Raw genomic sequence first — 12,993 nt, forward strand, 5'->3', positions numbered from 1 at the left:
CTTCCTACTATCTTCTTCTTTTTTTTTTTTTTAAACATATAATGTATTATTTGTTTCAGAGGTACAGGTCCATGATTCATCAGTCTTACAATTCACAGCGCTCACCATAGCACATACCCTTCCCAGTGTCTATCACCAAGCCACCCCATCCTTCCCTCCCCCCACCACTCCAGCAACCCTCCATTTGTTTCCTGAGATTAAGAATTCCTCATATCAGTGAGATCATATGATACATGTCTTTCTCTGATTGACTTATTTCACTTAGCATAATACCCTCTAGTTCCATTCACGTTGTGGCAAATGGCAAGATTTTGTTTTTTTTATGGCTGTATAATATTCCATTGTATATATACATCACATCTTTATCCATTCAACTGTTGATGGATATCTTGGCTCTTTCCATAGTTGGGCTATTGTGGACATTGCTGCTATAAACATTGGGGTGCACGTACCCCTTCGGATCACTACCTTTGTATCTTTGGGGTAAATACCCAGTAGTGCAATTGCAGGGTCATATGGTAGCTCTATTTTCAACTTTTTGAGGAACTTCATACTGTTTTCCAGAGTGGCTGCACCAGTTTGCATTCCCACCAACAGTGTAGGAGGGTTCCCCTTTGTCCACATCCTCACCAACATCTGTCATTTCCTGACTTGTTAATTTTAGCCATTCTGACTGGTGTGAGGTGATATCTCATTGAGGTTTTGATTTGGATTTCCCTGATGCCGAGCATGTTGAGCACTTTTTCATGTGTCTGTTGGCCATTTGGATGTCTTCTTTGGAAAAATGTCTGTTCATGTCTTCTGCCCATTTCTTGATTGGATCATTTGTTCTTTGGGTGTTGAGTTTGATAAGTTCTTTATAGATTTTGGATATTAGCCCTTTATCTGACATGTCATTTGCAAATATCTCCTCCCATTCTGTCAGTTGTCTTTTGGTTTTGTTGACTGTTTCCTTCGCTGTGTAAAAGCTTTTTATCTCGATGAAGTCCCAATACTTCATTTTTGCCTTGCTTCCCTTGCCTTTGGCAATGTTTCTAGGAGGAAGTTGCTGCGGCCGAGGTTGAAGAGGTTGCTGCCTGGGTCTCCTCTAGGATTTTGATGGACTCCTGTCTCACATTTAGGTCCTTCATCCATTTTGAGTCTATTTTTGTGTGTGGTGTAAGGAAATGGTCCAGTTTCATCCTTCTGCATGTGGCTGTCCAATTTTCCCAACACCATTTGTTGAAGAGACTGTCTTTTTTCCACTGGACATTCTTTTCTGCTTTGTCGAAGATTAGTTGACCATAGAGTTGAGAGTCCATTTCTGGGCTCTCTATTCTGTTCCATTGATCTATGTGTCTGTTTTTGTGCCAGTACCATACTGTCTTGATGATGACAGCTTTGTAATAGAGCTTGAAGTCCGGAATTGTGATGCCGCCAGCTTTGCTTTTTCTTTTTCAACATTCCTCTATTTGGGGTCTTTTCTGGTTCCATACAAATTTTAGGATTATTTGTTCCATTTCTTTGAAAAAAGTGGATCATATTTTGATAGGGGTTGCATTAAATGTGTAGATTGCTCTAGGTAGCATTGACATCTTCACAGTATTTGTTTTTCCAATTCATGAGCAAGAAACGTTTTTGCATTTCTTTGTGTCTTCCTTGATTTCTTTCATGAGTATTTTATAGTTTTCTGAGTACAGATCCTTTGCCTCTTTGGTTAGATTTATTCCTAGGTATCTTATGGTTTTGGGTGCAATTGTAAATGGGATCGACTCCTTAATTTCTCTTTCTTCTCTCTTATTGTTGGTGTATAGGAATGCCACTGATTTCTGTGCATTGATTTTATATCCTGCCACTTTACTGAATTCCTGTATGAGTTCTAGCAGTTTTGGGGTGGAGTCTTTTGGGTTTTCCACATAAAGTATCATATCATCTGCAAAGAGTGAGAGCTTGACTTCTTTGCTGATTCAGATGCCTTTTATTTCTTTTTGTTGTCTGATTACTGTGGCTAGGACTTCTAATACTATTTTGAATAGCAGTTATGAGAGTAAACATCCCTGCCATGTTCCTGACCTTAGGGGGAAAGCTCTCAGTTTTTCCCGATTGAGAATGATATTCGCTGTGGGTTTTTCATAGATAGCTTTTATGATATTAAGGTATGTATCCTCCATCCCTACACTCTGAAGAGTTTTAATCAAGAAAGGATGCTGTACTTTGTCAAATGCTTTTTCTGCATCTATTGAGAGGATCATATGGTTCTTGTTCTTTCTTTAATTAATGTATTCTATCACATTGATTGATTTGCGGATGTTGAACCAAACTTGCAGCCCAGGAACAAATCCCACTTGGTCGTGGTGAATAATCCTTTTAATGTACTGTTGGATCCTATTGGCTAGTATTTTGGTGAGAATTTTTCCATCCATGTTCATCAGGGATATTGGTCTGTAATTCTCTTTTTTCATGGGGTCTTTGTCTGATTTTGGGTCAAGGTAATGCTGGCCTCATAAAATGAGTTTGGAAGTTTTCCTTCCATTTCTATTTTTTGGAACAGTTTCAGAAGAATAGGTATTAATTCTTCTTTAAATGCTTGGTAGAATTCCCCTGGGAAGCCATCTGGCCCTGGGCTCTTGTTTGTTGGGAGATTTTTGATTACTGCTTCAATTTCTTTAGTGGTTATAGGTCTGTTCAGGTTTTCTATGTCTTCCTGATTCAGTTTTGGTAGTTTTTACATCTCTAGGAATGTATCCATTTCTTCCAGGTTATCTAATTTGCTGGGATATAGTTGCTCATAATATGTTCTTATAATTATTTGTATTTCTTTGGTGTTGGTTGTGATCTCTCCTCTTTCATTCATGATTTTATTTATTTGGGTCATTTCTCTTCTCTTTTTGATAAGTCTGGCCAGGGGTTTATCAATCTTATTAATTCTTTCAAAGAACCAGCTCCTAGTTTCATTGATCTGTTGTACTGTTTTTTTGGTTTCTATTTCATTGATTTCTGCTCTGATCTTTATTATTTCTCTTTTCCTGCTGGGTTTAGGCTTTATTTGCTGTTCTTTCTCCAGCTCCTTTAGGTGTAGGGTTAGGTTGTGTATTTGAGACCTTTCTTGTTTCTTGAGAAAGGCTTGTATTGCTATATACTTTCCTCTTAGGACTGCCTTTGCTGCATCCCAAAGATTTTGAACAGTTGTGTTTTCATTTTCATTTGTTTCCATGATTTTTGTAAATTCTTCTTTAATTTCCTGGTTGACCCATTCATTCTTTAGTAGGATGCTCTTTAGCCTCCATGTATATGAGTTTTTTCTGACTCTCCTCTTGTGATTGAGTTCTAGTTTCAAAGCATTGTGGTCTGAAAATATGCAGGGAATGATCCCAGTCTTTTGGTACTGGTTGAGACCTGATTTGTGACCTAGGATGTGATCTATTCTGGAGAATGTTCCATGGGCACTAGAGAAGAATGTGTATTCTGTTGCTTTGGGATGGGATGTTCTGAATGTATCTGTGAAGTCTATTTGTTCCAGTGTGTCATTTAATGTCTTTATTTTCTTGTTGATCTTTTCCTTAGATGATCTGTCCATTTCAGTGAGGGTGGTGTTAAACTCCCCTACTGTTATTGTATTGTTGTCGACGTGTTTCTTTGCTTTTGTTATTAATTGGCTTATATAATTGGCTGCTCCCATGTTAGGGGCATAGATATTTACAATTGTTAGATCTTCTTTTGAATAGACCCTTTAAGCATGATATAGTGCCCTTATTCATCTCTTATTATAGTCTTTGGATTAAAATCTAATTTGTCTGATATAAGGATTGCCACCCCAGCTTTCTTTTGATGTCCATTAGCATGGTAAATGGTTTTCCACCCCCTCACTTTCAATATGGGGGTGTCTTTGGGTCTAAAATGAGTGTCTTGCAGACAGCATATTGATAGGTCTTGTTTTTTTATCCAGTCTGATACCCTGTGTCTTTTGATTGGGGCATTTAGCCCATTTACATTCAGGGTAACTATTGAAAGATATGAATATAGTGCCATTGTATTGCCTGGAAGGTGACTGTTACAGTATGTTATCTCTGTTCCTTTCTGGTCCATGTTACTTTTAGACTCTTTCTTTGCTTACAGGAGCCCTTTCAATATTTCTTGTAGGGCTGGTTTCATATTTGCAAAATCTTCTGGTTTTTGTTTGTCTTGGAAGCTTTTTATCTCTCCTTCTATTTTCAGTGACAGCCTGGCTGGATATAGTTTCTTGGCTGCATATTTTTCTCATTTAGTGCTCCGAATATATCATGCCAGTCCTTTCTGGCCTGCTAGGTCTCTGTGGATAGGTCTGTTGCCAATCTAATGTTTCTACCATTGTAGGTTACAGACCTCTTGTTCCAGCTGCTTTCAGGATTTTCTCTCTGTCTCCGAGACTTGTAACTTTTACTATGAGATGTCGGTGTGTTGACCAATTTTTATTGATTTTTGAGGGGGCTTCTCTGTGCCTCCTGGATTTTGATGCCTATTTCCTTCCCCAAATTAGGGAAGTTCTCTGCTATAATTTGCTCCAATATACCTTCTGCCTCTCTCTCTCTTCTTCTTCTGGGATCCCAATTATTCTAATTTTGTTTAATCTTATGGTATCACTTATCTCTTGAATTCTGCCCTCATGATCCAGTAGCTGTTTATCTCTCTTTTTCTCAGCTTCTTTATTCTCCATCATTTGGTCATCTATATAACTAATTCTCTCTTCTGCTTCATTTATCCTAGCAGCCAGAGCCTCCATTTCTGATTGCACCTCATTAATAGCCTTTTTTTATTTCGACTTGGTTAGACTTTAATTCTTTTATTTCTCCAGAAAGGGTTTTTCTAGTATCTTCCATGCTTTTTTCAAGCCCAACCAGTATCTTTATAATATCATTCTGAACTCTAATTCCGACATCTTACTAATGTCTGTATTGATTAGGTCCCTGGCAGTCAGTACTGCCTCTTGTTCTTTTTTTTGAGGTGATTTTTTCCATCTTGTCATTTTGTCCAGAGGAGAACAGATGAATGAGAGAACAAAATGCTAACAGGGTAACAATGACCCCAGAAAAATATACACTAAACAAATCAGAAGAGACCTGAAACTGAGGGAAAAGAAAGGGAAAGAAAGAGAAAAGAAAGAAAGAAAAAAAAAGGATATGATCAAATAGGATCAGTTGGTGAATAGATCAGTGCCACACACTAGATTTTGTGTGTATTTTGGTCTGTTAGAAGAAACTTCCTCCAAAAATTTTAAAGAAAGAAAACTTCTATATGTACAAAAATAAGGGTAAATATGATAAAGGGATAGAATATGACTGTAAAGATGAAAATTATAAAAGATTTTATAAAAGAAATTGATAAGAAGTTGGTTGAAAAAAGAAAGAAGAGAAATTAAAAAAAGAAAGTGGGAGAGGATGTGATCAGGCAAGAGACTAGAACAAAGCCATACACTAGAGATTTAGGGTATATTTTGGTCTGTTAGAAGAAACTGTATCCCAAAATTTTAAAGAGAGAACAACTTATATTTATATACCAAAAATAAGGTTAACTACAATGAAAGGATAGAATATGACTCTAAAAATGAAAAATAAGAAAGATTTTTTAAAAAGGGATTGATAAGATGTTGGTTGAAAAAGGGAACAAGAAAAATTAAAAAAAAATAGAAAAGGAAAAAAAAGGAAAATTAAAAAAATTTACTTTGAAAGACTAAAGAATTATGGGGAAAAAAGCCATGAATTCTGGATGCAGTATTCCCCTAGTGCTGGAGTTCTGCTGTTCTCATTGATCGGTAAACTTGGTCTTGGCTGGCTGTTTTTGCTGATCTTCTGGGGGAGGGGCCTGTTGTAGTGATTCTCAAATGTCTTTGTGGGAGACAGAATTGTCCCGCCCTTGCTGGGGCTAGGCCAAGTAATCTGCTTGGGTTTGCTCTCGTAGCTCTTGTTCCCTGCAAGCTTTCAGTACAGCTTTGGAGGATGAGAGTGAAAATGGCGGCCTCCCAGTCTCCGCCCCAGAGGAGCCAAGAACTCGGGGTCCCACTCCCCAGTGAGTCCCCAGAGAAAAGCAGTCAGTCACTCCCATCTCCCCGGTCTCTGGCCACACTCCGTGCTCACCAAGCCTGTGACCAAGCATTTCTATCTCTGGCACATGACCCCGTGTGGAGTCTACAAACCCAACAGATCCCCACAGTACACTCTGTGCCGCTCCTCCCGGGGGAGGAAGAGGTGTCTCCCCGGATCTGCTGCTTGTTGGGTCCCTGCTGGAAGAGCAGTGGACCGACTGTGCTGCGGATCACAGTTTACGGCAATCCCGAGCTGAGAGCCCACTCCTCGGCTCCGTCTCTGCAGCTGGTTTCCCTGCTCCAATAGCTGGGAGCTCTAGCACACTCAGCCACCCCCAGTCTTTCTGTGACCCCGAGGTTCCTGAGATCACACTGTCCCAGCGAGGGTTCCCCCCCTTGCTTAGCCACTGGAGCGACATCCCTCAGCAAAGCAGACTTCTAAAAGTTCCGATTTTGTGCTCCACTGCTCTTTCACTTGCCAGTAGCGGCTGACAGAGGCTCCCCCTGCCCCGGCGATCTATCTTTCCGAATATCGCCTCGGATTCACTTCTCTGCACGTCCTACCTTCCAGAAAGTGGTCGCTTTTCTGTTCAGAGTTGCTGCTATTTTTTTCTTTGATCTCCTGTTGAGTTCGTAGGTGTTCAGAATGGTTTGATCCCTATCTAGCTGAATTCCTGGGACCAGGCGAAATTTAGGTCTCCTACTCCTCTGCTATCTTGCTCCTCTAAATGAATAAATCTTTAAAAAAAAAAAAATGCATCTAAGTTACTGAATGAGTTAATCAGGCATAGTTACTTTATGTCAATATTAAAAAGTAACAGAGAGCTGGTTATCTTCTAAAAATGGTGTATTTAGTTTTAGAAAATTTGATCTATAGAGCTTCTTTTAAACAGTTATTACACAACATATCCAGTTATCCAAAATGATCACTTCAAATTTTTGACATAAAATTACCTTGTATAATGCTCACATTTTCTCTTCTCTATGACAAGAGGGCATACATTCAGCTTACTAACAAATTGCCAAATCATTAAAGTATCATTAATATGGATTCAGAATAATTCCCTAAAATTATCATCTGATCCACAATAAAACACTGGTACAAACCCAGACTCTGAAAATAATAGTGAAGTTCAAGTTCTACAGAAGCATTAATATCTGGGGTAAACACTGCGACCCTGCAGCTTTGGTCATGGCCAGAAAATCAAAGGCCCAAATAGATCAAGAGAAGTTGCATAATGTCCTACATAATTCCTAAGAGATGTGTCTCAATGATGAGAAGTTATGGCACTCCCAGTACTGGGATCAGCTGGTAGCTGTGTCTAAATCTCACCTTGTTCCCAATGTGGCTATGGCCTATTGGCCTTCCCATGGATTAAAAGGAAACTGGCCCACATTAGGTGGACGTGTGATAGAGAAGGCTTCCACAGGATGTGAAACAAGATTGACCTTAATAAGAATGGGAGTATGTTCTTTCTGGATCTGTTTAAATGGGATTAAAATCACAAAAGTGCAGAAAGGAAATGCATCATAATATTCAGATTGTAGTACTCGGTGATTAGAACCACTGTGGAGACAGGGTGACTTTCCAAGGAACTGCACTTTAGATGATTTCCTTTGGAAAAATCCAGTCCAAAAGAGGCTGGAAACTATAGACATAGAGGCAGGTGACCTAACATTATAAATCTGGAAAGATGGATATGGATGTAGCTCATGAGATTTGATATTTTATGAGAAGTTTTATATGTAAAAAAAAAAAAAAAAACAAAACCCATGCAGATGACCTTTGTTCCTTAGCTAACCTGATTCAGGGCTTCTAAATTTGTTAATTTAGAGGCTCTGGGTGTCTCACTCATGATTACATCTGCTTTTTTGTTTTTGTTTTGTTTTCTTCACCTTGGCTCTTGGTGAGATCAAGATCTAAAATCCCAAATATAAGCAGACTACTATTCTACATTCCAAGTCTCATAAAGATAAATATAAAAACTGGTAGATAATTACTTACTTTGAGACTTCACATTCAAGAAATGTTCAGGAAGGGGCGCCTGGGTGGCTCAGTCGTTAAGCATCTGCCTTCAGCTCAGGTCATGATCCTGGCGTCCTGGGATCGAGCCCCACATCGGGCTCCCTGCTCCGCGGGAAGCCTGCTTCTCCCTCTCCCATTCCCCCTGCTTGTATTCCCTCTCTCGCTGTGTCTCTGTCAAATAAATAAATAAAATCTTTAAAGAAAAAAAGAAATGTTCAGGAAAATAACTTTTGTTGAGAAGCACACTTGAAGAATTTTCCTAGGCAGATTTCTTTATAACTTTTTTTAAAATTTTTTATTGTTATGTTAATCCCCATACATTACATCATTAGTTTTAGATGTAGTGTTCCATGATTCATTGTTTGTACGTAACACCCAGTGCTCCATGCAGAACGTGCCCTCCTCAATACCCATCACCAGGCTAACCCATCCTCCCACCCCCCTCCCCTCTAGAACCCTCAGTTTGTTTTTCAGAGTCCATAGTCTCTCATGGTTCGTCTCCCCCTCCGATTTCCACCCTTCATTCTTCCCCTCCTGCTATTTTCTTCTTCTTCTTCTTTTTTTTAACATATAATGTATTATTTGCTTCAGAGGTACAGATATGTGATTCAACAGTTTTGAACACTTCACAGCACTCACCATAGCACATACCCTCCCCAATGTCTATCACCCAGCCACCCCATCCCTCCCACCCGCCACCACTCCACCAACCCTCAGTTTGTTTCCTGAGATTTAGAATTCCTCGTATCAGTGAGGTCATATGATACATGTCTTTCTCCGATTGACTTATTTAGCTCAGCATAATACCCTCCAGTTCCATCCATGTCATTGCAAATGGCAAGATTTCACTCTTTTTGATGGCTGCATAATATTCCATTATATATAAATACCACATCTTCTTTATCCATTCATCTGTCAATGGACATCTTGGCTCTTTCCACAGTTTGGCTATTGTGGACATTGCTGCTATAAACATTGGGGTGCACATACCCCTTCAGATCACTACATTTGTATCTTTAGGGTAAATACCCAGTAGTGCAATTGCTGGGTCATAGGGTAGCTCTATTTTCAACTTTTTGAGGAACCTCCATCCTGTTTTCCAGAGTGGCTGCTCCAGCTAGCATTCCCACCAACAGTTTAGGAGGGCTCCCCTTTCTCCGCATCCTTGCCAACATCTGTCATTTCCTGATTATTTAATACATAGTAAAATCAAACGTTTTATGCATTTTATTCAACATAACTCTTTTCCTGAAATTATCATTGCTCATTTGAAATGAAAGAGTAAGAAAATGGAACAGCTTTCTCCCTCAACTACATTGAAAATCTGGAGTAGAATTTGGTGATTCATCACTTACATAAACACATGAGCACCCCACCCAGTGCTCATTACAACTCTCTAGCTCTATCCATGTCATTGCAAATGGCAAGATTTCATTATTTTTGATGACTAAGTAATATTCCACATTTTCTTTATCCATTCATCAGTCGATGGATATTTGGGCTATTTCCATAACTTGGCTATTGTTGATAGTGCTGCTATAAACATCGGGATGTGTGTGTCCATTTGAATCAGAATTTTTATATCCTTTGAGTAAATACCTAGTAGTGCAATTGCTGGATCATAGTGTACTTCTATTTTTAACTGTTTGAGGAAACTCCTTACTGTTCTCCAGAGTGGCTGCACCAGTTTGCATTCCCACCAACAGTGTCAGAGGGTTCGCCTTTATCTACATCCTCACCAACATCTATTGTTTCCTGTGTTGTTAATTTTAGCCATTCTGACAGGTGTGAGGTGGTGTCTCATTGTCGTTTTGATTTGTATTTCCCTGATGCTGAGTGATGTTGAGCATCTTTTCATGTGTGTGTTAGCCATCTGGATGTCTTCTTTGGAAAAATATCTGTTGATATCTTCTGCCCGTTGATGTCTTCTGCCCATTTCTTTACTGGATTATTTGTTTCTTGGGTGTTGAGTTTGATACGTTCTTTATACATTTTGGATACTAGCCCTTTATCTGATATGTCATTTGGAAATATCTTCTCATATTCTGTAGACTGCCTTTTAGTTTTGTTGATTGTTTCCTTTGCTGTGCAGAAGCTTTTTATCTTGATGAAGTCCCAATAGTTCATTTTTGCTTTTGTTTCCCTTGCCTCTGGCAACATGTCTAGTAAGAAGTTGCTACAGCTGAGGTCAAAGAAGTTACTGTCTGTGTTCTCCTCTCATAGTTTGATGGTTTCCATCTCACACTTAGGTCTTTCATCCATTTTGAATTTATTTTTGCATATGGTATAAGAAAGTGGTCCAGTTTCATTCTTCTGCATGTTGTACAGTCCAGTTTTCCCAACACCATTTGTTGAAGAGACTGTCTTTTTTCCATTGGATATTTTTTCCTTCTTTGTCAAAGATTAGTTGACCATAGAGTTCTGGGTCCATTTCTGGGTTTTCTATTCTGTTCTATTGATCAATGTGTCTGTTTTTGTGCCAGTACCATACTGTCTTGATGACTATAGCTGGTAATATAGCTTGATACCTCCAGCTTTGCTTTTCTTTTTCAAGATTGCATTTGCTATTCAGGTTCTTTTGTGGTTCCATACAAATTTTAGGATTGTTTGTTCTATCTCTGTGAAAAACACTGTTGGTATTTTGATAGGGATTGCATTAAATGTGTAGATTGCTTTTAACAATATTTGTTCTTCCAATCTATGAACATGGAATGCTTTTTCCATTTCTTTGTGTCTTCTTCAATTTCTTTCATGAGTGTTATATAGTTTTCAGAGTACAGTTCTTTTACCTCTTTGGTTTATTCCTAGGTATCTTATGGTTTTTGGTGCAATTATAAATGGGATCATTTCCTTGACATCTCTTTCTGTTGCTTGCTTATTGGTGTGTAGAAATGTCATAGATTTCTGTACATTGATTTTGTACCCTGTGATATTACTGAATTCATGTATCAGATTTAGCAACTTTTTGGTGGAGTCTTTCAGGTTTTCTACATAGAGTATCATGTCACCTGTGAATAGTGAAAGTTTGACTTCTTCCTTGCCAATTTGGATGCCTTTTATTTCTTTGTGTTGTCTCATTGCTGAAGCTAGGACTTCCAGTACTATGTTAAATAACAGTGGTGAGAGTGGACGTCCCTGTCTTGATCTTGACCGTGGAGGAAAAGCTCTGTTTTTCCCCATTGAGGATTATATTCACTGTTTGTCTTTTGTATATGGCCTTTATGAGGTTGAGGTATATTCCCTCTATCCCTACTTTGTTGAGGGATTTATCAAGAATGGATGCTGTACTTTGTCAGATGCTTTTTCTGCATCTATTGATAGGATCATATGATTCTTGTTCTTTCATTAATGTGGTGTATCACATTGGTTGATTTGTGAATATTGAATCACCCTTGCAGCCCAGTAATAAATCCTACTCGATTGTGGTGAATGATTCTTTTAGTGTATTGTTGTATTTGATTTGCTGGTATTTTGTTGAGAATTTAGAATCCACGTCTTCTTCCTTTTCTTTATAAAAGATGACAACTTTCTCATTGTAGGTATTCTTTAGCAATTATGTTCATTTTATATTGTTCATGTTGAAATCATAGCTCAAATACATTGCACTTTCTTTTAGGAATAACCTGATGTTGTGAATTTGGCCTTCCCAACTGTACTTGAGGCTCACAGAATTAAGATTATACTTATTTAAAACTTAAATCTAAAGAAAGGAGATTAATATTGTAAAATGGCCTGATTTCTCAAATGGAGTATAAAAAAAAACAACAAACAAACCAAAAAACCTGTCACTAAAGGAATATAGTTCTGTGTCCCACCCTTTTATTTTATTTATGCAGTTACATTTTAAATTTTATTTCTGACGTATTTTTATTTGCTCAAACCAAAATGGATTAAATGTTAAATAAACAAATATTTGCTTTTTAAAAATTGAAAAAGAGAGGGAGATGGTGCTTCCAGTTGTATCTTGAGTAAGTGAAATCTGTTACATTTTGAAAGATAATGTCACAGAATTTTTAAAACCTATATTTTATTTTCAGATGTAAAATATTTAAAAGAAGAGGATGCAAATCGCAAAACATTCACTGTCAGCAGCACACTGGATTTCCGAGTGGACCGGAGCGATGATGGCGTGGCTGTGATCTGCAGAGTAGACCATGAATCTCTCAATGCCACCCCTCAGGTGGCCATGCAGGTGCTAGAAATACACTGTAAGTAAACGCTACTCCCTTCCCATTTATCTCAGCAGAAGCAAATCTCTTCATCTACATTTAAAATCATTTCAAACTATCCTGAAGTGCCACATGTGTGCAGCAGAATCTTCAGCAAAGTCAAGTACAACTATTCTCACTGGTATTAATCACATTCAGAGGAAGGTAGTTCTTGCCTGAATATCATTCTTGACAAGGAAGAGAAATAAAGGAAATATCCTTATTCAAGGTTAGAACTTCTAATTATGTTCTACATGGTGACTTGATGCTTGTGTATGCCTGTGGGTGGGGTAGGAAGAGTAATTATTTTGGCAGAGTCAATGAGAGTGGGGAATCTGAAGAGCCTTGATGGACCTTATTGTATGAAAGTAACTTTGTTAGGCATAAACATGTTGTCCTATCTGTGCTTTTAAATTTAGACAATTTTTACCTTCTATATGAGATATTCTTTGTCTTTATAAATACATTGGCATATCCATTATGTTTTCTTCATCAACTTCACCATTACTGACAAGTAATAGGAACAATATTAATTGGATGACTCCAGTGGGCCAGGGGCAGTGCTAAATGCTTCACAGGCATGATTTCATCTCATGTCTCATGTTAGGGCATCATCATAAAAACCTGGTGAGTAGTTACCCCCTCTAGTCACAGTTTATAGACAAAGACAATGAAGGTTATAGTGGTTGTCATTTGGCCAAGTTCACACAACTAGCAAATGG

The 12,993-nt window shown here is 38.3% G+C and overlaps 1 protein-coding gene across 3 annotated transcripts in view; it reads left to right on the forward strand.

Moving 5' to 3' along the window:
* The window catches only part of CADM2 (cell adhesion molecule 2), a 1,094,969-nt gene that overhangs the window by 937,135 nt on the left and 144,841 nt on the right, over positions 1 to 12,993 (forward strand). For all 3 annotated transcript variants that reach the window (XM_078059557.1, XM_078059594.1, XM_078059635.1), the window contains one exon: positions 12,101 to 12,271. In XM_078059557.1, coding sequence (XP_077915683.1) covers positions 12,101 to 12,271 — 171 coding nt within the window. The remainder of the gene's footprint in view (positions 1 to 12,100; positions 12,272 to 12,993) is intronic.

This window comes from Halichoerus grypus, chromosome 1 (assembly GCF_964656455.1).
Source record: "Halichoerus grypus chromosome 1, mHalGry1.hap1.1, whole genome shotgun sequence".
NCBI classification, from domain to species: Eukaryota; Metazoa; Chordata; class Mammalia; order Carnivora; family Phocidae; genus Halichoerus; species Halichoerus grypus.